This window comes from Physella acuta, unplaced genomic scaffold (genome assembly GCF_028476545.2).
Source record: "Physella acuta isolate Inbredline_101_S28 unplaced genomic scaffold, ASM2847654v3 ptg001787l, whole genome shotgun sequence".
In the NCBI taxonomy this organism is placed as follows: Eukaryota; Metazoa; Mollusca; class Gastropoda; family Physidae; genus Physella; species Physella acuta.
Window position 1 is genome coordinate 62,668 of NW_026733297.1, and position 27,875 is coordinate 90,542.

The 27,875-nt window shown below is 33.5% G+C and overlaps 2 protein-coding genes and 1 long non-coding RNA gene across 4 annotated transcripts in view; 1 reads left to right on the forward strand and 2 right to left on the reverse strand.

Annotated features, from left to right (window-relative positions):
- Positions 1-6,733, reverse strand: part of LOC131930485 (zinc finger protein 708-like) — a 32,941-nt gene extending 26,208 nt beyond the window's left edge. Inside the window, exon 1 of the mRNA XM_059286998.1 lies at positions 6,600-6,733. The gene's annotated coding sequence lies outside the window, so the exon portion shown is untranslated. The remainder of the gene's footprint in view (positions 1-6,599) is intronic.
- A 5,909-nt stretch (positions 6,734-12,642) lies between these two features.
- LOC131930499 (zinc finger protein 883-like) lies at positions 12,643-21,866 on the reverse strand. Of its 2 annotated transcripts, none has more exons than XM_059287021.1 (2): positions 21,808-21,866; positions 12,643-17,445 (listed from the first exon to the last, which is right to left on the reverse strand). In XM_059287021.1, the coding sequence occupies exon 2, from the start codon at positions 17,424-17,426 to the stop codon at positions 15,726-15,728; it is 1,701 nt and encodes a 566-aa protein (XP_059143004.1). In that variant the 5' UTR covers positions 17,427-17,445; positions 21,808-21,866; the 3' UTR covers positions 12,643-15,725. The 2 variants fall into 2 exon arrangements, with proteins under 2 accessions (XP_059143004.1, XP_059143003.1); XM_059287020.1 differs by lacking the exon at positions 21,808-21,866 and adding an exon at positions 21,532-21,619.
- Positions 21,867-23,850: 1,984 nt separating this feature from the next.
- Positions 23,851-26,217, forward strand: LOC131930506 (uncharacterized). Its single transcript, XR_009384131.1, has 3 exons — positions 23,851-23,878; positions 25,196-25,307; positions 25,944-26,217. It is a non-coding gene; the product is annotated as an uncharacterized LOC131930506 (long non-coding RNA).
- Positions 26,218-27,875: the final 1,658 nt, after the last annotated feature.

Genomic DNA, 27,875 nt, shown 5'->3' on the forward strand with positions numbered 1-27,875 from the left:
GCTGTTTAAAGTTAATTTCTGGCTTATATTGATATATTTGGACATTGATTTTGGTTTATTATTCAATTATCTATTACTATTATATTTGACACAAAAATATTAGTATTACTCACTACCTTGGAGGTGTGGATCGTTGCTAACATCAATATGAAGTCCACACCAGATGCATGACTTTCAAAGATTTTTCATCTTAGCTCCAGTGACCTTCTTACAATTAGTTTTTAAAACGTTTACCAAGAGCAAAAATGTGGGTTTTTCATGTTATACAAACAAGCTATAGGTGGCAGGGCAAAATATGCCAGAAAAACATTTTAAAATTTGCTTTGGAGAAGGAAGGTATATTTAAAAGTTGGTACCATTAAAAATGATAGAACTTAAAAATTATTAGCCCGGGAAGTAGAAAAATTAATTGAAGATTGAAGAACTATTAGGTTTATCAGTCTATTAATATATATATATATATATATATATATATATATATATATATATATATATATATATATATATATATATATATATATATATATATATCCAATATATAATACAACATAATTAGTTTAAAATGTTAGTACAATCTCTAGACCTACCCCATGCATGTAAACCACAATACAAACAACTCTGTTTATAGTGGCAGTGGTCACTTTTTCTACTGTTGGTAATATAGAAATGTGTAGAAGTATCTAAGAAATTTTTTTAGTAGGCCTGAACTATAACAAGTGGTAGGCCTACAACACAAATGTACACTGTCGTATGCCTGCTTTTACAACATACCCAGGTATATGGCTAATTTCCACATCAAAATCTAAAACCTTATGCTGCACCATTTCACCACCAATGTCCCCCACCTTGATATGCGCGCTGACGTAAAAAAAAAATATTGTGGAAATTCGTAAGTACACATCGCAGAATTACAGAAACGTTATTTTTACTAAGAAATCACTTCAGAAGTGGGGTTGGTGTGGTCGAGTCGGTAAAGCTCATGGTTGCTAAACCAATATGTCTCGAGTTTGAACACTCGGGCAGATGAGGCTCGTTAGCAGAGGGCAGCCACTCTTCTAGGAGAAACAACTCCAAAATCAAACAACTTCTGCCTTGTAGTTTGTACTTGGATGGACAAAAGCTATGGAAGCGAATCCAAAAAGAAAAGCAGGAAGAAATCAGAGTCAATGGCTTCAATGGCACATAACCAGGTGACACATATATTTCATTATGAAGAAGAAGATTTCAGAAGGAACTATGCTAATACTGATGTAAAAAATCTAGCGCCCCACCTCCCCCTAAAGCAAATAGCTGATTTTTTTTTACAAGTGGTGGGAGGAGAAAATAGGATGAGTGCAGTGACAGCAGCAATTTTCACAAACACTGCATTTCAAGGTTTTTTTTAAATTTCAAGGACCTTTACAACTGTTAAAAAACAACTATAGATAGATCGTGTAAAAAAAATATTATAGCAGGCCTACATATTTTGTTTGCAGACCCAAAACCAGACACATTTTTTGAAAATTTTGCTTAACAGTAAAGTGACTTTCTTAGAATTTGGTTTTTAAAAAATGATTATCACGTGAAAAATGGCAGATTTTAAGCATATTTTTATGCTACCTGAAGATGACAAAGCCATTTTTGCCAGAAAAAAATTTAATTAGCTTCCAACATTGAAGGTCAAACATAAACATGGGTAAAGTTTTAAGTTGCTTAAAAACTTAAAATATCAATCTGTAAGGTTCCAAACTTGCACTGTTAGGTAGGGTATTATTAGATTGATCTGTTTCTGAATTAAAATTGTAAATATTCTGTACTCATTTTGAGAAAAAAAAATCATCCACATGTCACGTAAACAATATTTTTTTGTGAGTGATGTCATTGCTATTGATACGTCACGAAAACAATATTTTTTTTGTGAGTGACGTCATTGCTATTGATACGGAAGCTGTTTAGTAGTATCCTCTGTCACTGCTTAAGTAAGTTTTCTTTTTACTTGACACTTTTTTTTACCTATTTTGCTAGCGTAATTAGGCTAATTAAGTCTCATTATGGATCTTTCACCTGGCCTTTTGGTTATACTAAGACTCTAAAAGCCCCTAAACCACAACAATCTATTATTTTGTTTTTTAATTTGTGTTAATCCCTGAAATTATTGCGAGTTGGCCTTTGTGGGCTTATTTATGCCTAATTATTTGTTGTTTTCAAATGTGTTATAGCTTAATTAATTTTTGTTAATTCTTATTGATTTCATAGATTTTAATTAATCTAATATAATATTATTCTCACTGTTCTTTGTTGATATACTTTTATTAGGCTAAATAATGTTCATATTATTAAGATTTAAGAGGTCTGAAAAATTAAATGATTTTAGTGTTGGGTCTAGGCTTGCATTACTAATTAGTACTTAGTAATTAGAATTATTAATTAGAACTTGGGCTAACAAAGTACTTGGACTAGATTTAGAACACGCTCATACTGTGCTTTGAGTTTTCTCTCACTGGTTTACAAAAGAACACAGGTGGGCTGCAATGTTTGTAATTTGCCTATATCTTTCGGTCACAGGCGATCATTTTAATGTGATAGGCCTCTTAATTTTATAGGTCTGATGAACTGTATTTGATAGGTTAACTTTTCTGGTTGACAAAACTACTTGAGTGAGCATCTGTCTGTCACTACGCAAGCGAGATGCCTGTCATGCGCACTGCCAGTGATGCTGTTTAGAATGCATTTCTCATTAACTTGATCAATTTTAGTGCGATTACTGTTTTAAAAAAATAGATACAAATCTTAACAATATTTTAAACTCAGCATGGACAAAGCTTTGTGAATAACACACAGGTTTCAAGTCCAGTAAGGGAGGAGGGTTAGATTCATTTTACAATGACATTGCTATCATTTATAAATTACCCTAATTAAACATTGCTAAAACACACTAATTAAGCCTAATCAAAACTGAAATAAACATGCATATGAATAACTTTTAAAAATTTAGATCTAGATCTATATTATATATTCTTAAACATTCATTAGCCTATATTAAAAAAATAGTAAATATGTTACATGACATAACCAAGTTACGAGCATCCTTTCAATTAGCCTCCGTGTTAGCCTCTACTGATTTTACATAGATCTACCTAAAACTAAAATAAAACGATAGATTAGCCAGGCTTAATTAGTATTTCTGGTAATCTATCGTTTTAGGTACGTAAAATCGCCCGCGACTTGTAATGTGAAAAACAGGTGACTCCTTAAATTTTAATAATTATTTCACATTTTGAGGAGGATTTATGTTTTTTAAAATACAAAAATGTTTCCTTGTTTCATTTATGTATCTGTTTTTAAAAAATTGAATTAAAACTTTTCATTAATAAATGAAGACTAGCGATGTTTCCAACAGATGCAACCAAGCTCATTTACTATAGCACTACTATAGCAGCCATCTTGTTTAAGTTTTATTTTTATAAGATTCAGGGGGAAGCCACTCTATTTTACACGTCTGCTGTTTATATAGCAAATCTTGCTCGCAGACACTGCTGTTTAAAGTTAATTTCTGGCCTATTTGATATATTTAGCCATTGATTTAGGTTTATTATCCATTTATCTATAATATTTGACACAAACATATCACAATACACCTCTATTAAAGCCTTGACAATGAGGTAACGTTTTCGTACATTAATAGCCGCGGGCGATTTTACGTACCCAAAACGATAGATTACCGTATTTCTATTTACTAGCCTATAGGCCTATAATAAGAAACGGGTATTTACTATTTTCGGGAGAATGTTTACACCGGTGTCTGATAATGGAATCTTCTTTTAAAAAGGGGTGTTAGGTTACTGGTAGTTAACTAAATACACACATGGCTGGCTATTGTCAATGCTAACCCTGTCCCTAACCCCAACCCTGGTCCAACCATACGCCTAACCCTAATTTCTAACCATAAAATTAGTCGAGATTACAATACTACTAACTAGCGAGACTCACTAACTTAAAAGCGTCCTTGGTTTCTAACCAGAACATGGCTACCACACCTTGGCCTACGATTGGGCAATTTTTTCTGCTTTGTTCGAGAGACCACCTTAACATTAACTTTAAAAATAATTATCACGCGAAAAATGGCGTTTTTTTTCGTATATTTTAAGCAATCTAATGTTGACAAAGCTATTTTTGGCAGATTTTTTTTTTTTTTTTTGCTTCCGACATTGAAAGGTCAAACGTAAACATGGGTACAGTTTGAGTAGCTCAAAAACTTTAAATAATGGTCTCTAAGGTGTCAAAACTGCATGCCTAGGTCGAGTATTATTAGATTGATCGTTTAGTGAAAAAAAAATGTAAATATTATGTTCGCCTTTTAAGAAATCGGCATCGCAAAAAGGTCACTGAAAGCACGTTATTTTTTATTGTGACGTCATCGCTATTGTTACGGAAGCTGTACAGTAGTATCCTCTCGCTGCTTATATAATTGTGATTTCTTTTCACTTGACACTCTTTTTCAGCTTATTTTGCTAGCGTAATTAGACTAATTAAGCCTAATTATGGATATTTCACCTGACTTTTGGATTATACTATGACTCTAAAAACCCTTAAACCACAACGATCTGTTATTTTTTTTTTTGTTGATCCCTGGAATTAGATCTAGATTTAGTAGTGAGCGTTGGTCTTTGTGTGCTTACTTAGGCTAATGACTTAGGCCTAATTATTTGTTTTCAAATTTGTTATAGCTTAATTAATTTGTCTTAATTCTTATTGATTTCATAAATTTTAATTAGGCTAATTATAATATTATTTTCACTGGTCTTCGTTGCCTCATTATTTGTTTTCAAATTTGTTATAGCTTAATTAATTTGTCTTAATTCTTATTGATTTCATAAATTTTAATTAGGCTAATTATAATATTTTCACTGGTCTTCGTTGATACATTTATTAGGCTTAATAATGTTAATATTATTACGATTTTAGATGCATGATAGATAAATTAAATGATTTTAGCGTTGGGTCTAAGTTTACATTACTAATTAGTACTTAGTAAACCAAGTACGCATGGACTAGGACATGTGTGCTGTGCCCGCGCTGTGGCGGGCGATGCCTCTCTCGCTGACAAACCAGCGCGAGCGAGTGAGTCGTTTGACACACGTGGTCTGTGTCGATGTTTGGAATGCATAGGCATAGGCCTAATTCTCGCTCTCGGGTGATTAATTTTTATGCGCTGACATTTGAAAAATCAAATAGACACACATCTTAATTAAATACATTTAATTTGAACTTTATATTAATCTAGACCTATAATACTAATTAGGGCCTATAACTTGGGATAACAAAGTACTTGGACTAGATTTAGCGAATGCGCACACTGTGCTGTGAGTTTTCTCTCGCTGGTTGACAAAAGAACGCAGGCGGGCTAGCGATGTTTGTAATTTGCATATATCTTCGCTCACAGGCGATCATTTTAGTGCGATTGGCCTCTTTTTATTTTATAAGCCTAATTAATTGTATTTGATAGGCTAACTTTTCTGGTTGACAAAACTAAGCTAGCGAGATGTCTGTCACGCGCACTGCCCGTGACGCTGTTTAGAATGTATTTCTCGCTAACTTGATGAATTTGAATGCTATTGCAGTGTTTTTTAAAATAAATCAACTACTTACAAATCTTTACATTTTAAACTGAGCATAGACAAAACTTTGTAAATAACACACCTGTCCCAAGTCAAGTGAGAGAAGAGGGTTAGATTAATTTTACAATGACATCGCTATATTTTATGAATTGCCCTAATTAAGCATTGCTAAAACACACTAGTTAATAAAACATGCATGGGATTGAATATCTTTAAAAAGATTAGATCTATACTATATATTCTTGAACATGTTTTTCATTAATTTGAATTTAGTTTTCCTTTTTAAACACCCTTCCATTTAAAAAAAAAATTAAATAAAAATATTTAAAAATTCTATATCTAGATCTAATTCCATTATGTGATTTTTTATTCTGACGAAGACAGTGTCCATACGAATAGAAATGTGGTAATAAAATCAAATGTACTGTGCATATTCTGCTAAAATCAAATCAGCTGCAAGGTCAACCCTGCAGAGTTCGTCTCTTCAGAAAAGCATATGGCGATCTGGTTGTCACGGATTATTTGGCTTGCAATGCTTGGAGTGGCCAATTAATAAAAATCAGTAATTAAGCTCCAAATGAGTTTATTTTCAACAAATTAAGTATTTGATTGATTAGAGATTGATCTCTAGTTTCCATTGGTAATGTTTCAATCGAAAAATAACGAAATTTAAAATTAGTAAGTATCTCTACTACTAACAACCCAACACCCCTTTTTTAAAGAAGATTCCATTATCGGACACTGGTATCTATAATCATCCCTATTTTCTATTACTAAAATTGAAGATGGGTTCAAAATCACTGTTTATTGTGTATCCCTCTCTGCTAACTTACTTTACTATTTTGTCTTATACTAAGATTCTAATCTAAGATGTAAGAAGATCTAATTCTAAGTCCTAATGAAAACGAAACCGAGCCGCCATCTTTGTAAATTGCTTCGAGGCGCTGGGCCGTGAGATAAAAAAAAAATATATATATATATAATTTTAATAATCAAACAAACCCGTAGATCTCTAGACCTAGACCTACTTATTCAGTATTCAATCTTTCTTGTTACAAGACTAGAATCTAGATGATAAAGATAAATAGTATTAAATAGATCTAGATCTAAATAAAGTTTTTAAATATACTCTTCAGCCAATTAAGAATAAAAAAATAAGTTTTTACCTTTTCTTAATTCGCATTGTAACTCTTGTATAATATATATATATATATATATATATATATATATATATATATATATATATATATATATATATATATATATATATATATATATATATATATATATATATATATGGGCTATATATATATATATATATATATATATATATATATATATATATATATATACTATAATGCCCCATCTTATCCATTCTCTATCGCACATAGTGCTCACGGGATACCACGGGTCGCCAAATTGCACCCTGCCCGGTCGTCACCCGTGCAAAATTTTGTTTTCCTTGGAGTATTCTGAGCAACATTCCAAAGTTTCATGGCAATCGGATGAAAGGTGTAGTAATGCATAAAAGGCAAATAAAGTCTTAATCATTGGTTTACCATCGTCTTAGACGAATGGCCTTGTTTTCTAAAATTGTTATTTAATTGTAAACAACTCCTGCGCTAGGATCATATTTATCGGGGCACGGCTTTGTCTACACTACTGCCCAGCACATAAAAGCATTGAGTGTATGCTAATCACTCACAGTAGTATCACAGTTAATCACTCACCGCCTAAGCATCGGAGACGTGGAGTGGCGACCTCGTGAGCCCCCGACCACACTTCTGTAGGGGCGCCGCGTACGGAACCTGGCTCGGTTTAATTATCAAATGTCGTGTGCCGCCTTGTCAATAATGTATGGTTCTTCTTAAAACTAACTTAGGCGCCATAGTGCTCACGGGATAGCGTAGGTCGCCAAATCGCACCCTGCTGTTTGCCGGCGGACGCGCCTGATTCAATTTAGTAAAAGAATATAGACTTGATCGCCCTAATGTAATATATCTAAAGTGCTTATAATCTAAACTTATTTGGTTACAAAATTAATATTGAAGGTGTTCTAAAACAAATTTCATTTTCCAAACTTAGTTATCTAGCACTAATAACGCCTCATGATAAATCAGAAAAACACAATTACTTCCCTTTAAAAAAAAAACCTTACATCGCGGGAAAAACAAAACTTTTTATTACCGTGTTTTGGTGTTGGGAAAAAAAATAATTACATAATTAGCGGAGATTGATAAAGTGCAATATGATAAGTAAAACACATTTTAAATACTGCCTTCAATTTATTGTATACACTGAACGTACTGTTTACTAAATACTATTTGTAATCAATAACAGTTTAGAAGCCGCTCCTAAATGTACTCTATGTTTACTTCTATCTTTCTGTTTGCGGATAAGCTTGAGGTATCATAGTCGTTCTCTAATTTGAATAAGGCACGTCCGCAAGCGCCCCGACAGGGTTCGGTTTAGCGCTCTGGGCTCCCATGTGAGAGCTATGGTGCATAATTTCGTTTTAAACAGCGCAATTGACAATGGATAAGAAAGGTTACTTAAGTCTTTAACTGAATCGAATAAGGGCGCCATCCAGTGCCCTGACAGGGTGCTATTTGGCGCCACAGGCCTTACCGTGTTCGCTATGTCCCCTACGTTCGTTTAAGTGGGTGCTAAAAGACTATGAATAAGTTAGGGTACTATAGTCATTTACTAAGTTTAATCAAGCGGTTCCAGCGTTGCCCCAAGCTAGACTGTAAGCACTTTGCGTTTATGTTTGGATTTAAGATTGTATTTATGTTGACGTTTATTTGAATTATTTGAGTTATGGTTTGCTTTAGTATTTCTATTTGTATTTGCTTTTTTGTTGGCGATTGTGTTTTCTTTGCATTTGGATTAGTTTTCCTTTACTTTTTTGTTTTCGTTTGTGTTTTTATTTGTGTTAAGTTTGCAATTTCGTTTGTGGTCGGTTCGGGTTAATTAGAAAAGTAATATATTTCCTAAACCCGGGCAAAGCCGGGTACCCTATACGCTGATTACTAAACACACAAGTCATGGTTCTTTACAGATAGGTTTTTCACAGAGGACAGTGCAGTGCCTGGCTGAGCCGGCTAGTATATATTTATATAGAGGCCTAATACTTGCTATATATATATATATATATATATATATATATATATATATATATATATATATATATATATATATATATATATATATATATAAGTCTATACGAGGCCCAAATGTTTTTTACAATAATGGATCCTATGTTAAAGGCCTAGCAAAACAAATAACATTATTGTTATAATGTGTGGTAGTGGTCTTGGAAAATATAATAGCCTATAGGCTGAGGAAAAGTAAAAATATCTAATTTCTCTGTTAATACATCTGCATATTTTCAACAATTGTATTAAATCAAAATTTAATTGTGTTGGAAGTCACATTAATATGTGTATGTAGGGTGTGACAAGGTGGTGTAAAATGTGCTATTGAATATATTCATATACATTTTTTCAAATGGTTTACAGTACCCATAATTAGAATTAGAAAGACACTACATTTCTTTTTGCTTTTAAATGAAGTTGAATAAGTATAACAATGAACATATTTTTTAAAAAATGTACTAATAATTTGCAGAAGAATTTTTATACTGTCATAAAAGTCAAATGTTAACTTTACATGACATGCCAAGCAAGCCTTTGTTGTCTGACACTGACCTTAACTACCTGGTGAGGTAGATTGAAACACTGACAATAGAAACCATGCTGTTTGTATATAGAACTTTATTGGGCCTCAGCCACCATGATGGAAACAGGAACAGGAAGTACCAGACAATAATACAAGGGGCATCACTCAAAAACAACATTATAAATATAATACTAATACAAGAAGAGTGAGTTCCCTTGACTTAACAATTCTCAATATATTACATCCCTTTACCCTTAGTAAACACAACACATCTCTCAATAGAACAAATGATAGTATTCCAAAATCACCAATTATATTGTAACATGAACATTACATGATTTAAATCATTTGGTAGATTACATCCTTACAAACAATGCACAATATGTTACAACATAATTAAAATACAAAACAATGATGTCAAAGTCCTTTTGACCTTTAAAATCATAGGTCTAACTTATTTGGGACTTTGATTGTCCTGCTTGACCTTCTCAGTGGCTTTTGATTTGGTGACTCAAGATTCTGACCATCTGGATTCTCTATCTCAGGAGGTCTAGGATCTAAATCATTAATTCCAGAATTTACATTTTCTGACTCTAGACCACTTGGTTCACTCATATCAACAGAACATGGTTGTGGAACAAACTGAGTTGGTGTGAACTGTTCAGATTTGGTGGGATTGACAGATTCACACTTATTATCTGCACACAGGGTTCGTACTGCTTTTTGAAAATGAAATTCCAGACTTTTTCCAGACATTTTCCAGACTTTTTTGGAAAAATTCCAGACTTTAGACAGATAATGTGTTAGCGAATAATTTTTTTAAAATGATGCACTATTTGTACTGTCATTATAATTACTTGTACTAAATTGACATTTATTTTAGGCAATTGAGCTATATTCATAGTGAACTTTCTCTAGTCAAATTGACAAAAAAATATTTTTTTCTAAGTTTGCCTACTACACCCTACCTAAAATTTTAACAATTAAAATAATTGATTAAAATGAAGCAACTATTTTGTTTCCAACATTAAACTTATGTAATCTGTTCCTGATCTAATTGCTTGTTTTCAATTAAACTATCATTTAAATGGTATTGCATATTAATTACTTTAAAGAATAATATTAATAATGTAATGTATTAATTTAGGTCTGCTCTCGTTAAGTAGCCTAAATAAATATAGGCTACTTGTAAAAAAAAAAATGTGGAGCAAAAAAAAAAAACAATTAAAATAATTGATTAAAATGAAGCAACTATTTTGTTTCCAACATTAAACTTATGTAATCTGTTCCTGATCTAATTGCTTGTTTTCAATTAAACTATCATTTAAATGGTATTGCATATTAATTACTTTAAAGAATAATATTAATAATGTAATGTATTAATTTAGGTCTGCTCTCGTTAAGTAGCCTAAATAAATATAGGCTACTTGTAAAAAAAAATGTGGAGCAAAAAAAAAAAACAAGTTAATTAAAAAAGTCTAGTGACATTTGTGCGCAATTTCCTTATGTTATCTAAAAATAGCTCTGACGTATAATGTTGGGGTGCGTTCAAGCTAGAAGAACAATCGGTTTGTAGGTGTTTATGTAATTTTAAAATTTGTGACCGAACGAGAGAATATTTTTGAAAACTTTCTTCGGCAATATTGTTCTAAATTATGACAGGAATCGATTGGTACATGTTTCAAGTCGCTAAGTGGTCTGGTTGCCGAGATATGGGCCAAAAACTGCTTTTTTTCGAGATTTTTTGGCTTTTCTGGGAAATCCATGAAAGAAACCCGGAATTTTTATGGCCTATGTTCATCCTCGTAACTTGCTTAACATAATTGCTTTTGGAACTAGTCATCGATATTGCTTCGTTGAGGAGGAGATACGACTTAAAGCTGCGGACACACATTCATCCATCCATCCATCCATCCATCCAGAAATGACGGGTTAATAAACGCAATTCTCCAGAATGGAAATTGCGCTAAAAAAACATTCACTGTTTGTGCTTATAGTAATAGCTGAGAAACGCGTCTGCAATTAAAAAAAGTTGCCGGTATCCTTCTTCCCCCCCCCCCCCCCCCCCTCACAGTCACGACACGGTGAATGGGTCACTGTGAGGTCATAGTAGTCTAGACTTCAGTATGCCTGTTAAATACGTCATAACATGAACTGTGCTGTGACTTATACCCCCTCCCCCACCCTCCTTACCAAGCAGTACCAACTACGCACTTGGGGTCACGGTGAGTTCACACAAGTGACCGATGTTACAAGGAGGGGCGGGGTAGTCTAACTTTAATCGTCAGCGTTGATTTCAAAAACAGTTTAATGGAAGGTGGATTAAAAAAAAATAAAGGGGTCATCCATTTATGACGTACACATGGAGGGGGGAAGGGGTCGGAAGATTTTGTGATTACATTCTAAAACAAACATAAAACTTGTATCTTGCGATCAGAAAGTAAAATTAAGACGATTGTGCTGGTGTTTAAAAAACCATCACAGCGTGTAAATAAAACACGGTAATTATATCTGCCTTAACATTATTGCAAGAGCGTGTCGTCACACTTTATAACACCCCCCCCCCTCCCGACTTTCCGGAGTGTGACGTCATTTATGGACGACTCCTTAATAAAAACAGTACCTCTTTGTTAAGCTGAAGCAAACAGAAATACAGGTATGAACCCAAGGAGGCCTTGCGACTTATTAATCATATAAACGTTAATATTAATCCAAAGTAAGTGAACGCGTGTGGACAGAGGGCGGGGGAGTGGGGAAGGGGGGTGTCTAAAATCCGAAAAATTGCTGTAAGTCATAAATGGATGACGCCTTACACTTACAGACTGATAAATTGTATCTAAACTACCACTCACCTATCTCCCCCATAATTTTTTGTTATGGCTGCCTGCGTGCAAACTCAAACGATGAAAAAATAGCGGGTAAAATCGAGAGCCTAACAATCATGACGGCGATCATTCTTTTATTAAACGACAATTGTAAGTACTTGTAACACATTCACACGGTCAGTCGTGCCACAAAATATCTCTTCCCTCCCTTCCCCTCTTCTCTCAATGACGTCGTAACTGAGAATCCGTTTTTTTCTGTGAACCAGCGAAAAAACGTACAACATAGTGTAAACCCGCGCGGTAGCGCGGGGAAAAAAAATGGAGTACATTCACTTTAAAAAAAAGGAATTTTTTAAAGTTGGAAAAAAAGGGACTACGAAGTTTTGTTTCTAAAACTAGATTCCAGACTTTTTCCAGACTTTTAAAAAATCCTGCCCAAAAACTAGCGATTTTCCAGACTTTTTCAAGTCTTAAATTCACTTTTCTAAATTCAAGACTTTTTCCAGACTTTCCAGTCTGCGTACGAACCCTGTGCACAAGTTATTTTTAACTGGTCTGCGTGTCTACGGACAATAAGTCCATCATTTGTTTTTACTTTATAAGACACAGGTCCTGTACATTGAACAATTTGACCTGGCATCCATTTTTCCCCTCTCCCATAATTTCTCAGATACACATCATCATTTACTCCAAATTCTCTTTCAATGGATGTTTTGTCATGATTTACTTTTTGTGTATGTTGATGTTGGGAAACAGACCTTTGAACAGTTGGATGTAGTAGGTCAAGATGAGTTTTAATTTTCCTACCACATAGCAATTCACATGGTGCAACACCTGTTGTTATATGAGGAGTTGTGCGGTATTTGGCTAAGAACCTGTTTACTCTTTCTCTGAGAGAAAACTTGACACTGACCTCAGCTACCTGGCATGTTAAGGCATTAAATTTAAATAATCAGAAGAGGGTCAAATTAACCCCAGCATTCAACACACAGTGGTCTTATTGGAATTAATAATGTTAGAATACAGACATTGGTAGTAAAACAATAAAAAGAATTTGATAGATTTAGTTAGCAATTTTAATTTCATGTTACAATCTTATACCAGTTTACTACAGTAACATTTTCATTAAAGTGTTTTTAAAAATAAAGAATACAAAATTAAACACATCAAAACCACAATTTTGCTAAAAATATGATATTAAAATGTCAAAACATACCCTTTGCAGGTTTAGTGTTCTTGCTTTTTAATGTTTAACTTGTATGTGGTGTTATTGTTTCAAGCATTAGAAACTGATAGTTGTGTTAGTAAATGACCCCACTTAACCTTGATGAGACCAAAGAAAAAGATCAACTATAAATGTTTAGCAGCAAAGATGGTGAAAAATGGGTAATTTACTATTATAATTTATTAAGAACAGTTTTCTGTTACCTGTAAATTACATTAAAATTTATGCAATGAACCTTTTGCAATTTTTACAAATATACATAAATATATATATAAGTGACCTAGAAGTAGATGTTAAACATTATCCTATTATTAACATATACAGATTGTGAATGAATTAAAGATAAGAAATTCTATTCTATTGATGCTTCAACAATCTAAGTAATGTAACATATTATTAACCACCATTCTGGTTAAAGTTTTCATGACAAATATCATATAAAATCTCATATATGAATTTCTTTGTGCCTACTATAACATCACTTTCACATGGCTCAACACCTGAATGAGCTTTTCTATGTTTATTTAAATTAGCACTGTTTAAAATCCTTTTATGACAAACATCGCATCCATAACACTTAACTAATAAAAGAATATTTTTTGGTTTGCTTAGAGAAGAACTGTCTGAAAACTTTTTGTGTCAAACATCACATTCATTTGGATTATCTCCTGAATGAACTCTTTTGTGTTTATTTAAGTAAGAACTCTGAGAAAACCATTTATGACAAACATCACATTCATATGGCATATTTCCTGAATGAACTCTTTTGAGTCTATTAAACTTAGAACTGTCTGAAAACCTTTTATGACAAACTTCACATTTATAAGGATTAACTACTAAATGAATTCTTTTGGTGTTTTCTTTGAGTAGAACTGTCTAAAAACCTTTTATGACAAACATCACATTCAAATTGTTTATCTCCTGAATGAAATCTTTTGTGTCTATTAAAACTAAAACTCTGAGAAATCTTTTTACGACAAACATCACATTCATAAGGCTTAACTACTAAATGATTATTTTTTTGTTTGCTTAGAGTAGAACTGTCTGTAAAATTTTTATGACAAACATCACATTAATATGGATTTTCTCCTAAATGAAATCATCTGTTTCTATTTAAATTAGAACTCTGAGAAATCTTTTTACGACAAACATCACATTCATAAGGCTTAACTACTAAATGATTATTTTGAACTCTTTTGTGTTTGCTTAGAGTAGAACTGTGTGGAAACTCTTTATGATAAACATCACATTTATATAGCTTAACACAAGAATGAACAATTTTATGTTTGCTTACAGTAGAACTGTAAAACATCACATTCAAATTGTTTATCTCCTGAATAAACTCTTTTGCGTTTCCTTAAATCAGAATTGCCAGAATACATTTTGTGACAAAGATCACATTCATGTGTTACTAGTGGCTGCTTAGAGCAAAAATTTCAGAAAAATATTTATGGCAATCATCACATTCATGTGGCTTATCTCCAGAATGAACTTTTTTATGCTTCCTTAAACTAGAACTATATGAAAACGTTTCATGACAAACATCACGTTCAAATGGTTTATCTTCTGAATGAACTTGTTTGTGTGCATATAAATTAGAACTCTGAGAAAACTTTTTTTGACAAACATGACATTCAAATGGTTTATCTCCTGAATGAACTGCTTTATTGTGTTTCGTTAAATCATAATTCCTTGAAAACCTTTTGTGACAAGGATCACATTCATGTGGCTCCTGTCAATTTGGCTCCAGACAAAAGGACCACTGACAATACCATTTCTGTAGAGACTAAGTCTCCCGGCAAAGCGGTCTCATTGAATATGACACCTGCCAGTGGGACCCCTTCATCAATATTCTTTAGAGTTAGCTTATTCAACACTTTTATGTAATACATTACAAAGTATGCATCTCTTGTTCGGCAGGCCTTATTTTTATATTCGTTTATCTATTATAAAATATAGTATGTTTTAATTTAAGGGTCATCTATCTATGACATCCATAATTGAGTCGGTTATAGGCTGTGTGTGAGAAGGATCCACGCTGTACCTTCCTCCTACCTCCAGTATGCTTGTAGGTTATCAAAACAAAATGCTGTTATCATGTAAACATCATGTATATCATACATTTACACTTCTGTGCTCGCTTTTAAGCAACAGATCTTTTCTGTTGTAAATTTAACATTATCAAAACTTTAGAATTGGTGAAATTTAGCTGTTAAGGGCTCGCTTTGTTGGTTCATTCGGGCATTTAAAAGAGTTTATAGTTGTATTAGAGGTAAGATAAAATTGTTACTTTTATGCCAATAGTGGTCATGCAATTAATTGGTCTGGAGCCAATATGTCGAGAGTCATTTAGTCAAAGCCAATATTTTGGGAGCCCAATTGCCAGGAGCCAACATGTCAGGAGCCCTTATCTTGAGCCCTTATATCGGCAGCCAATATGTCGGGAGTCTTTATTTCAGAAAAATATTTCGGGCAATCACCACATTCTCGTGGTTTATCTCCAGTATGAGCTTTTCTATGTTTCCTTAAATAAGAACTAGATGAAAACTTTTTATGACAAACATCACATTCATGAGGCTTAACTACTAAATGAATTTTTGTGTGTCTGTTTAGATGAGAACTGTCTAAAAACTTTTTATGACAAACATCACATTCATGTGGTTTATCTCCAGTATGAACTTTTCTATGTTTCCTTAAATAAGAACTAGATGAAAACTTTTTATGACAAACATCACATTCAAATGGTTTATCTTCTGAATGAACTTTTTTGTGTGCATATAAACTAGAACTCTGAGAAAACTTTTTTTGACAAACATCACATTCAAATGGTTTATCTCCTGAATGAACTCTTTTGTGTGTATATAAATGAGAACTAAATGAAAACTTTTTATGACAAACATCACATTCAAATGGTTTATCTTCTGAATGAACTTTTTTGTGTGTACATAAACTAGAACTATATGAAAACTTTTTTTGACAAACATCACATTCAAATGGTTTATCTCCTGAATGAACTTTTTTGTGTGTATATAAATTATAACTCTTAGAAAACTTTTTATGACAAACATCACATTCATGAGGCTTATCTCCTGAATGAACTTCTTTTTTGTGTTTCGCTAAACCAGAATTCCTTGAAAACCTTTTGTGACAAACATCACATTCATAATGTCTAACTAGTAAATGAATTTTTTTGTGGCTGCTTAGAGCAGAACTATTAGAAAACTTTTTATGACAATCATCACATTCATATGGCTTATCCCCTGAATGAACTTCTTTATGTTTAATTAATCTAGAACTATCTGAAAACATTTTATTGCAAGCATCACATTCAAGTGGCCTCTCCCCTACTTCAGCTTGGTTATTCAAGTTAGAACTTGGAAAAAACTGTTCATGACGATCTACAGACAGATATGATTTGTTTTCAGAGAGTTTTAGCTTTTCTTCAAGTCCATTTTGTTGTTTGTCCTCAGAATCTAAAAATTTTGTCCATAAATCTGGTTTTATATCTTTGTTGGTTGATAAAGTTTCTAATTCTGGTTTTATATCTTCACTAGTTGATAAAATTGCTAATTCTGGTTTTAGATCTTCACTAGTTGATTTATTTTCTAATTCTGGATTTATATCTTCAGTAGTTGATAAAATTTCTAATTCTGTGTTGGTTGATAAAGTTTCTAATTCTGGTTTTATATCTTCACAAGTTGATAAAGTTTCTAATTCTGGTTTTATAATTTCAGATCTTGTACATACTGCTGATACAGCAGGTTCCATATCTTTAAAAATTAAAAATCCTGTTGTTTTATCTTGAGAAGTTAGAAATGTCATATGGTGTTTTACATCATCAAAAGAGGAAAATGTTGTACATTCTGACTTTGTGTCTGTAGAAGATGAAAAATCTGGCGTAACAACGGTTTTATCATCCTGTGAAGTTATAAATGTCAAGTTTGGTTTGATATCACGGAAAGTTAAAAATGATAATTCTGTTTTTATGTCAGAAGAAGATGAAAATACTGTAGATAGAAGTGGCTTCACATCTTCAGAATTTGAAAATTCTTTAAACTCATCAGACTGTAAATCTAAATCAGCAGTTGCCTCTCCCATGCTGCTTCATATAAATGAACTGAGGATTAGATATTTAAATGTTAAAGTGGTGATTATACAGATCTAGTAACTATAGTCAAAACAAAGTTTTTTCAATAAAACTTCTCAGATGCATATTAAAATATCTTAGAAATGAATTTAGATAGCTTAAAGTTAACACAATCAATAAACAATTTTAAAAATAAAATAATTAATGTATTGTATATGCCTAAGAGTGGCGGATTATGGTAGAAAATAAAATCAAACTTAAAATTTTTTTTGTTTTATACAATATTCGTACAAAATTAACATGCCATGCTTTTTAAATTGACAGAAGGTAAGTATACCATGTTACAAAAACTGCAATCATAACAATTCATATTTTCACTTAATAAAAAAAAAAAAAAAAAAAAAAACAATCATCAATGAGGAAAGCGCAACGCTTTATGTTTTTAAAATATGTGGCGACATGACAAATAATAAATCTGGCCAAATAATTGGCTTTGGGCGCAGCACACATCTAAACGCGCCTTGTTTTTCACAAGATTATAATAAAATGGCATTAATGGGGGGGGGGGGTATATGACTGGCATAGTGACCACACCTAAGGACATGAGAGTTATTCCTAAACCGTTGTTTAATCATACACGGCATAACATTAGAATCTTAGTTTAGAAGTTTATTTGATTGTAAGTTCATTTTAAAACAAGAATATACAAAGCTACTTTCACTAAAGTGTCGCTTGTGAGATAAATAAAGAAATTAGGTCAAAAGTACACCTTACTATTCTTAATTAACAGACTAATGCAATCTATGGTTTTATGTACATAAAATCTGCAGAGGTTAGTAATGTTAAAAAGCCAGTAGTGATCTCCCCTAAGCTTTCTCGAATATTCTTATATAACACTACAGCAGATTGGCAACTCAGGATATACTATATATAGACATGATTTTTAAATCCATGTTTAAGTACTTAAACTTTTAAAAATAGAATAGAATCTTGTAGAAAAAAAGAATTGCACACCAAAGAAATGCGAAACAAAGTGTGTCTAATAGTGCGGAATATTATTAGTACTTTATATATTCACAAGCATTTTTGAGAAATTAGAAATAGCGTCCATTACTACTTCTGGTCAACGGAAAATACTCTAAATTTGAAAGAAGGTGGAAAATTAGATCTTTTACTTACATATGAAATTTCATTTGGCTATCTAAAACAGAACTCTTTCTTCTTCTTCTTCTTCGTTCTTAATTATTAGTGTTGGAGGGGATCGAGAATTATCTGCCAGTGGGTTGGAACTCAAGACTTTGTTCGAATTTATCAACCATGAGCTTTTTGCCGACTCGACCACGCCTCCAACACAATTAAGCGTTTAGTGTCAACTTGTTATGCGCCATTGCGGCCATTGACTCCGATTTCAGCCTGCTTTTCTTTTTGGATTTGCTTCCATAGCCTTTGTCCAACCAAGAACAAACTACAAGGTAGCAGTTGTTTAATTTTGGAGTTGTCTCTTCTAGAAGAGTGGCTGACCCCAGCTAACAAGCCTCATCTGCCCGAGGGTTCGAACTCGAGACTTTTCGGTTTAGCAACCATGAGCTTTACCGACTCGACCACGCCGACCCCTGAACTCAAGTTATAGGCTTTTGAAAATTTAAAGTAGAATAAGTTCCACTTCCGGTTAATAGAAATCGCTGAAAAGTTGATACAGAACTAGAAATTTGATATAATGCTTATATATGAAATTTTATCAACCTAGCTGTAACTGTACTCAAGTTATCGTGTTCACAGACACACATACACTGAAAGAATTGCAAAGCCCAGTTTTTCAGACTCGATTATGCATAAAACGTCAAAAATTTGATAAATGTGGGTTTATAATTTTTGCCCGATTAAAATAAGTCTTCTATACTCCAGATGAAGGACTGAGGTGAAAAACGGTGAAAACCGTCAAAATTTCATGTTATTTATGTGCACTATCAGAATACTTTCTCTATACCCTGTATACGAGAAAGTAAAAAAAGGGTGACGTATCAAATTTTTGTAATTAGTTGGCATTTTTAGAAGGATTCACATTTTGAAAGCTACAAAAGTGTTACAAACTTTTGATGTGCTTGTTTTAAAACATCAGTAGTAAAACTTTTCAGTAATAAATAAAGATTAACGATGTTTTCACTTGATGCAACCAAGCACATTTACTAAAGCAGCCATCTTGTTAAAGTTTTTTGGTAACATTTAAGCTAGAGATTCAAGGGAAACTACCCTAATTTACAGTTGGCCGCTGTTTATATAGCAAATCTTGCTCGCAAACTAGGCTGTTTAAAGTTATTTTCTGGCTTATATTGATATATTTGGACATTGATTTTGGTTTATTATTCAATTATCTATTACTATTATATTTGACACAATTTGTGACAAAAATATTAGTATTACTCGCTACCTTGGAGGTGTGGATCATTGCTAAAATCAATATGATGTCCACACCAGATGCATGACTTTCAAAGATTTTTCATCTTAGCTCCAGTGACCTTCTTACAATTAGTTTTTAAAACTACTTGAGTGAGCATCTGTCTGTCACTACGCAAGCGAGATGCCTGTCATGCGCACTGCCAGTGATGCTGTTTAGAATGCATTTCTCATTAACTTGATCAATTTTAATGTGATTACTGTTTAAAAAAAATTGATACAAATCTTAACAATATTTTAAACTCAGCATGGACAAAGCTTTGTGAATAACACACAGGTTTCAAGTCCAGTAAGGGAGGAGGGTTAGATTTATTTTACAATGGCATAGCTATCATTTATAGCTATCATTTATAAATTGCCCTGATTTTAAACATTGCTAAAACACACTAATTAAGCCTAATCAAAACTGAAATAAACATGCATATGAATATCTTTTAAAAGTTTAGATCTAGATATATATTATTATATATTCTTAAACCTTTTAAACGTGATTATTTTTGGATTATTCATTAGCCTATATTAAAAAAATAGTAAATATGTTACATGACATAACCAAGTTACGAGCATCCTTTCAATTATGTTTTATTGACACATATTGACACTCCACCCTCCCCTCACTTGATCCTTTCTAACATCCAAGGTCCCTCTCCTGTTAATTTTGTGGACCAGATCTAAGAATGATTGTCATGGAAAAAGCTGTCCCAGCTAAGCTAAAAAGCACCAATAATTAAAATAATTAGCTTAAACCATCAAATGTAGTTAGTAGTTAGAGATATATCTCTAGTTTTCATGGGTATTGTTTATAAATAAAATAATAATAAGGAAGGCCTACAATTTAATGAATAGGCGTAGCCTAATATAAATATTTAATATTAATGATGAGTCACCTTTCTTGCACATTAGTATTACACTTTTAGGTAATCTATCGTTTTGGGTACGTAAAATCGCCCGCGATTTGTAATGTGAAAAACAGGTGACTCCTTAAATTTTAATAATTATTTCACATTTTGAGGAGGATTTATGTTTTAATAAATTCAAAAATGTTTCCTTGATTCATTTATGTACCTGTTTTTAAACAATTGAATTAAAACTTTTCCGTAATAAATGAAGACTAGCGATGTTTCCAACAGATGCAACCATGCTCATTTACTATAGCAGCCATCTTGTCTAAGTTTTATTTTTATAAGCTTTTAGCGCCAGATTCAGGGGGAAGCCACTCTATTTTACAAATGGCTGCTGTTTATATAGCAAATCTTGCTCTCAGACACTGCTGTTTAAAGTTAATTTCTGGCCTATATCGATATATTTAGCCATTGATTTGGGTTTATTATTCATTTATCTATAATATTTGACACAAAAGTATGACAATATACTTCTATTACAGCCTTGACAATGAGGTAACGTTTTCGTACATAAATAGCCGCGGGCGATTTTACGTACCCAAAACGATAGATTACCCACTTTTATTACACTAGCCTCTGCTGATTTTACATACGGTGACATACCTAAACCTAAAACTAGGCTAAAGCGATAGACTAGTAATGTGAAAATCAAATCAGGTGACACCTTAAATTAAAAATTTTAATATAATAATTATTTCACATGTTGATGTGGATTTATGTTTAAAAAATTCAAAAATGTTTTCTTGTTTCATTTATGTACCTGTTTTTAAACAATAATAATTGAATTAAAACTTTTCAGTAATAAATCAAGCGATGTTTCCAACAGATGCAACCATGCTCATTTACTATAGCAGCCATCTTGTTTGAGTTTTATTTTTATAAACTTACAGCGCTAGATTCAGGGGGAAGCCACTCTATTTTACAAATGGCTGCTGTTTATATAGCAAATCTTGATCGCAGACACTGCTGTTTAAAGTTAATTTCTGTCCTATATATTAATTATTAATATAATAATATTAGCGATAGGCCTACTCACTAATTTTAAATTTATTTATTTTATTAATTGGCCACTCCCAGCATTGCAAGCCAAAGAATCCATGACAACCATATGCCTATCTAAAGAAAAGAACTATGCAGGGTTGACCTTGCAGCTGATTTGATTTTGCAGAATATGCACAGTACATTTGATTTTATTACCACATTTCTATTCGTATGGACAGTGTCTTCGTCAGAATAAAAATCACAAGATGGAATTAGATCTAGATCTATATTTTTAAAAAATATTTGATTTCCTTTTTTTTAATGGAAGGATGTTTAAAAAGGAAAACTAAACCCAAATTAATGAAAAACATGTTTAAGAATATAATAGTATAGATCTAATCTTTTTAAAGATATTCAATCACATGCATGTTTTATTAACTAGTTGTAAACTAGTCCAGAGAACTTGAAAATAATTTGTTGAGTTTAAGGCTACATTTCTATTTATTTTAATCAAGCCTAAGTTATAACCGGATGTTTCACTTTCGTAAGACAAATATTGATTGGCTTTACAGTAACTTAGTGATCGATAACTATTTGTTTATAAAACTTTGCAGATCAACTTTTTTAATAACAATGCAAATTTAAAACCCCATGACATAGTTTTCTATTTTTAGCTTACAATGTGTACAATAAAATTTATGGCGGCCTATCCAATAGCAGGATGCCATTGTTTATGTCGCCATTACACGTGAAAACCAAATTGTTTTTGCTTTTTTTTTAATTTTTTATTTAGTTACCGAAAATATTAAAAACATCAAATACATCCAATCTTTAGTAAAGTCCGAAAAAAACCAGACAGACAGGATTTTATAACCATATTAATTGTAACTACGCCGTGCAAGATTTTTAAATTAATTTATAGACCTCTCAAATACCTTTGAGACTTTTCTCGCTGGTGTCCATTAGGGCAATACATAAAATATAGCGCGATGTCATTGTAAAATGAATCTAACCCTCCTCTTTCACTTGACTTGGGATAGGTGTGTTATTTACAAAGTTTTGTCGTTGCTCAGTTGAAAATATTGTTAAGATTTGTAAGTATTTGATTTATTTTTTTTAAAATCTGCAATAGCATTAAAATTGATAAAGTTAGCAAGAAATGCATTCTAAACAGCGTAACGGGCAGTGCGCGTTGTGGACATCTCGCTCGCGTGGGTGGGTTAAGCTAAATAACTTTTCTTGTTCAAACTTTAACAGTGGCTGCTGCATTACAGGCTAATTATGTTTTAAAACCTGGGAATGTTAAGTATTTGGCTGAATTTCAGAAATGATTTTGGACCAATTAAAATGTGACGGTAGCCTGTCGCTTGACCTACTTTTTTACCGTCGTCATGGTAATGACGGCTGCCGAATACGACGATAACGTGATTCCGTTTTTAACAATGTTTCAAGGTCATTTCAGAAATATATACTTAAAATCGTTTTTTGTGCACATTATTCAACGAGCCCGGTCTAGTTTTAAAAATGGACGATTAGTATTTGATGCGAATTTGCCATGTGTACATGTTTTTGGTCTAATCGCTGAGAATATCGGTAAATATATGTAGTTTTTAACACGTTTTTCTTAACTCAGCGTCGCGTTTGTGGGTTTGTTGTTAAAATTGACAACGAAAATTAGCCCACTTCTGAATGCTTTAGACATCTGAAATTCGGCATGCAGGCTATTTTCGCCTAACAATTTCAGATGCAATCATAAAAGCTAGAAATTAGAGACCTAAATTAGCTTAATTAAATTACGCCCCAAGGACCCTAAAATCGAGGACATGATTTCTCAAAAACGCATGTAAATTTATAAAGTACTAATAATATCCCGCACTTTTATACACATTTTATTAGGCGTTCACTTGGTGTGGGACGGAGTGGTCTAGCGGTAGAGAGCTGGACTGCTAACCCGTTAGTCTCGGTTTATAAAATGGGAAATAACTCTAGTTGACTTTTTTCTTTGACCAGATTGTCCACAGAGATCTGGCAGCTCGCAATGTGTTTGTCACAGACAGGGGCGTGTGCAAGATCACAGACTTCGGGCTGGCTCGATGGACACTGACCACTACGACAGGTCGTCCAAGGTTCGTAAGTTGGTTAAATTATGGGTAAATCGTCAAAGGTTCGTGAATTGCATTGGTTAAATTATGGTTAAATCGTCAAAGGTTCGCGAACTGCATTGGTTAAATTATGGTTAAATCGTCGAAGGTTCTTGAATTGCATTGGTTAAATTATGGTTAAATCGTCAAAGGTTCGTAAACTGCATTGGCTTAATTATGGTTAAATCGTCAAAGGTTTGTGAACTGCTTTAATTAAATTATGGTTGCATCATCAAAGATTCGTAAAATGCATTGGTTAAATTATGGTTAAATAGTCAAAGGTTCGTGAATTGCGTTGGTTAAATTGTGGATAAATCGTCGAAGGTTCGTGAACTGGTTGGCTAAATTATGGTCAAATCGTCGAAGGTTCTTGAATTGCATTGGTTAAATTATGGTTAAATCGTCGAAGGTTCGTGAACTGGTTGGCTAAATTATGGTCAAATCGTCGAAGGTTCTTGAATTGCATTGGTTAAATTATGGTTAAATCGTCAAAGGTTCGTAAACTGCATTGGCTTAATTATGGTTAAATAGTCAAAGGTTCGTGAATTGCGTTGGTTAAATTGTGGTTAAATCGTCGAAGGTTCGTGAACTGCAATGGTTTAAGGTAAATTATGTTTTCAGTTATTCGTCGAAGGTTCGTTAACTTCATTAGTTTGATTATGGTTTAATCGTTGTTTTTTTTAACTTGTTTTACTTTAAGTCCGGGAAGAAACTCCAACATTGGTCCAATTCAGTTGCCACATAATTTGGCCAGAAAATAATTGTTTTATCCGTAAAAAAAAAACATAAGCATGTGTCAATTTGTTGGCTTTAGCATTTGGTTAAAATATTTAAACTAAATATTATGTTTCAATGCATCCTATTGTGAGTTGGTGTGGGACGGCGTTGTCGAATGGTAGAGCGTTGAAGGTCAGCCCCAAAATCTCGAGTTCGGTCTTGGTTTTGATTAATCCACCCAGAGAGTAAAGACGATTGGGCATAGTGCCGAGGTCAAGAAACATATGAACCCTTATCTGCACAATGGATCGCTGCGTCTAAAGAAAGTATTTTTTACTTACTATATTGCTAGTTGATGGCAAATCCCAATGTTGGTTAACCTTGCTATGGCTTACATTATTATGACATTGATTCCGTTGTAGAATCTTCCAACTGTGTTTTATTCGTTTCAAGCATTAAGTTTCGTACTTCATTTTAGATTCGAACCCGTTAACGTTAAAGCGGCGTAGGTGAAGTAGATTATAAAAGAAATGGTAGGTGAATGATAAATCTAGTTTAAAACAAGTGTTTTTCTAAACTTGACAGGGCCCACTGCCGGTTAGATGGTTGGCACCAGAAAGTTTGATCGACAGAACACACAGCACCAAATCTGACGTCTGGGCCTACGGCATTCTTCTGTGGGAGATTGTTACGCTAGGTGAGTTCATAGGTTTACACTGGGGGGGGGGGGGGGTTCTGTACGGAATTGGAGGGGGGGGGCTATCTTTGGGTGAGTCTATTGTTTTACTTTAGTTGGGGAGGAGGTGGGGGGTGTAGATTGTAACTCTGGGCAAATTCATAAAGCAGGCGCATGTAACCTTCACCTTGAATGTCTTGCAAACAACAGTCTGATTGCAAACGATACACTTTTGTGTTGATAGATGGGGTGAGAGCAAACTTTCTAGACAGCAAACAAATACAACGAAATAGCATTAGCTTCCCATGACACTGTGTCATGCAGAAGGGCTTCACAAAATGTGTACATTAATACTATTATATAATTTAATACACGGAATACCGTGATGGATCTGAATAGATCAGCCTTCAAGATAAAACAAACAGTACCTGTGATGTAAAAGATACTGGGAGAACCTGGCAATAGGGCTGGTAAGTACGTCACCAACCAGTTCTATGGCTCATGCAGGTCTTATTGAGCCGTAGAACTGGTTGGTGACCTACTTACCAGCCCTATTTTGTTCCAAATGTCCAGCCTAGATTTCATTTTCTCGCACCACACCCACCCCACCCCAAGTTGACAAAATATCGATCTAAAGAGTTTGATCATTGATTTCAGGTGCCAGTCCTTACCCCGGGTTGTCTGCCCATGATGTCTTCAAGTTTGTTAGCGCTGGCAACCCTAACCCACCCACTCACAACCCCACAAACTCAACTCCAACAATCTTACACAAAATCCCACCCACCACGCAATCCCGCACAACTCAACTCCCACACAAAATCCCACCCCACACAATTCCATACACAAACCCACCCCCACAATCCCACACAACTCACCCCCATACATAATCCCACCCATTCATAATCCCACACAAACTCCCACCCCCATACAATCCTACAACTCAACTCCTACAATCCCACACAAAATCCCACCCTGACACAATCCCACAACTCACCTCCCACAATCCCACCTCCCACAATCCCACACACAACGCCACCCCAACTCCCCCATAACCAACCAACTAACCCTAACCCTACCCGTCCCCAGATACGAGCTCATGTGCAGCTGCTGGTCCTTCCTCCCAGAGAACCGTCCAACGTTTGATGCCCTGTGTCGCAGGTTCGAGACTCTGCTGGAAAAGGAAAAAGATTACATCAATCTGAAACTATTCCAGAGCGAACAGTACGCTTGTCTTGATGCGGACATAATGGATGAGAAGTTATAGGGCATAAAGCTGGTTGGATTAGAAGATATAGGACATAAAGCTGGTTGATTGAGAAGTTATAGGACATAAAGCTGGTTGATTGAGAGGTTATAGGACATAAAGCTGGTTGATTGAAAAGTTATAGGATATAAAGCTGGTTGGATGAGAAGTTATAGGATATAAAGCTGGTTGATTGAGAAGTTATAGGATATAAAGCTGGTTTGATTGAGAAGTTATAGGACATAAAGCTGGTTGGATGAAAAGATATCGGACATAAAGCTGGTTGATTGAGAAGTTATAGGACATAAAGCTGGTTGATTGAGAAGATATAGGACATAAAGCTGGTTGGATGAGAAGAAATAGGATATAAAGCTGGTTGATTGAGAAGTTATAGGACATAAAGCTGGTTGATTGAGAAGTTATAGGATATAAAGCTGGTTGATTGAGAAGTTATAGGACATAAAGCTGGTTGATTGAGAAGTTATAGGATATAAAGCTGGTTGATTGAGAAGTTATAGGACATAAAGCTGGTTGATTGAGAAGTTATAGAACATAAAGCTAATTGGATGAGAAGATATAGGACATAAATTTGGTTGGATGAGAAGAAATAGGATATAAAGCTGGTTGATTGGGAAGTTATAGGACATAAAGCTGGTTAATTGAGAAGATATAGGACATAAAGCTGGTTGATTGAGAAGTTATAGGACATAAAGCTGGTTGATTGAGAAGTTATAGGACATAAAGCTGGTTGATTGAAAAGTTATAGGATATAAAGCTGGTTGATTGAGAAGTTATCTATATACTACTAAAAGTCCAGTTTGTTTACATGTTTGAATATTTATTTATTTTTTTTTTTGTTTGGCTGATCGAGTATTGTGAATACTTCTATTCATCGTGGACAGCTGTAAAATAGTATGTAGGTAGAGAAAAATTTTTGTTTTAAGACAGACTGTTAATCACACATTTATTTAAAGACGTTAATTAATTTATTGATTTATTCATAGGTAGATTAACCACTTTTTTTAAAAAAGATTACAAAAATCACTAGACTCGACGGAAACTTTGACGTCACATGATGTGTTTATTTTTTTACATCCATAATGGCGGCCTATCGAAGAAGATTGTGTTCCCATTCCAATGTTTAACGCGTTCTAAAGCTAATTTTCTGTCGGCTTTAACTTTAACAATACGTCCGTTTGCTGTATTTATTACGTTCCAACACTTATATCAATTTTCAACTGTCTTTTTCATTTAGTTTTACGATAAATTTCTCTAGATCTACAATCTGTCCAAGAAAGTTATTTATAGATCTAGATCTAGAATCTAGGTCAAATCAAAGATTTATT

What these genes read in the sequence shown, in the direction of transcription:
- LOC131930499 (XM_059287021.1), bottom strand. Translation starts at nt 17,426, where the DNA reads ATGGGAGAGGCAACTGCTGATTTAGATTTACAGTCTGATGAGTTTAAA.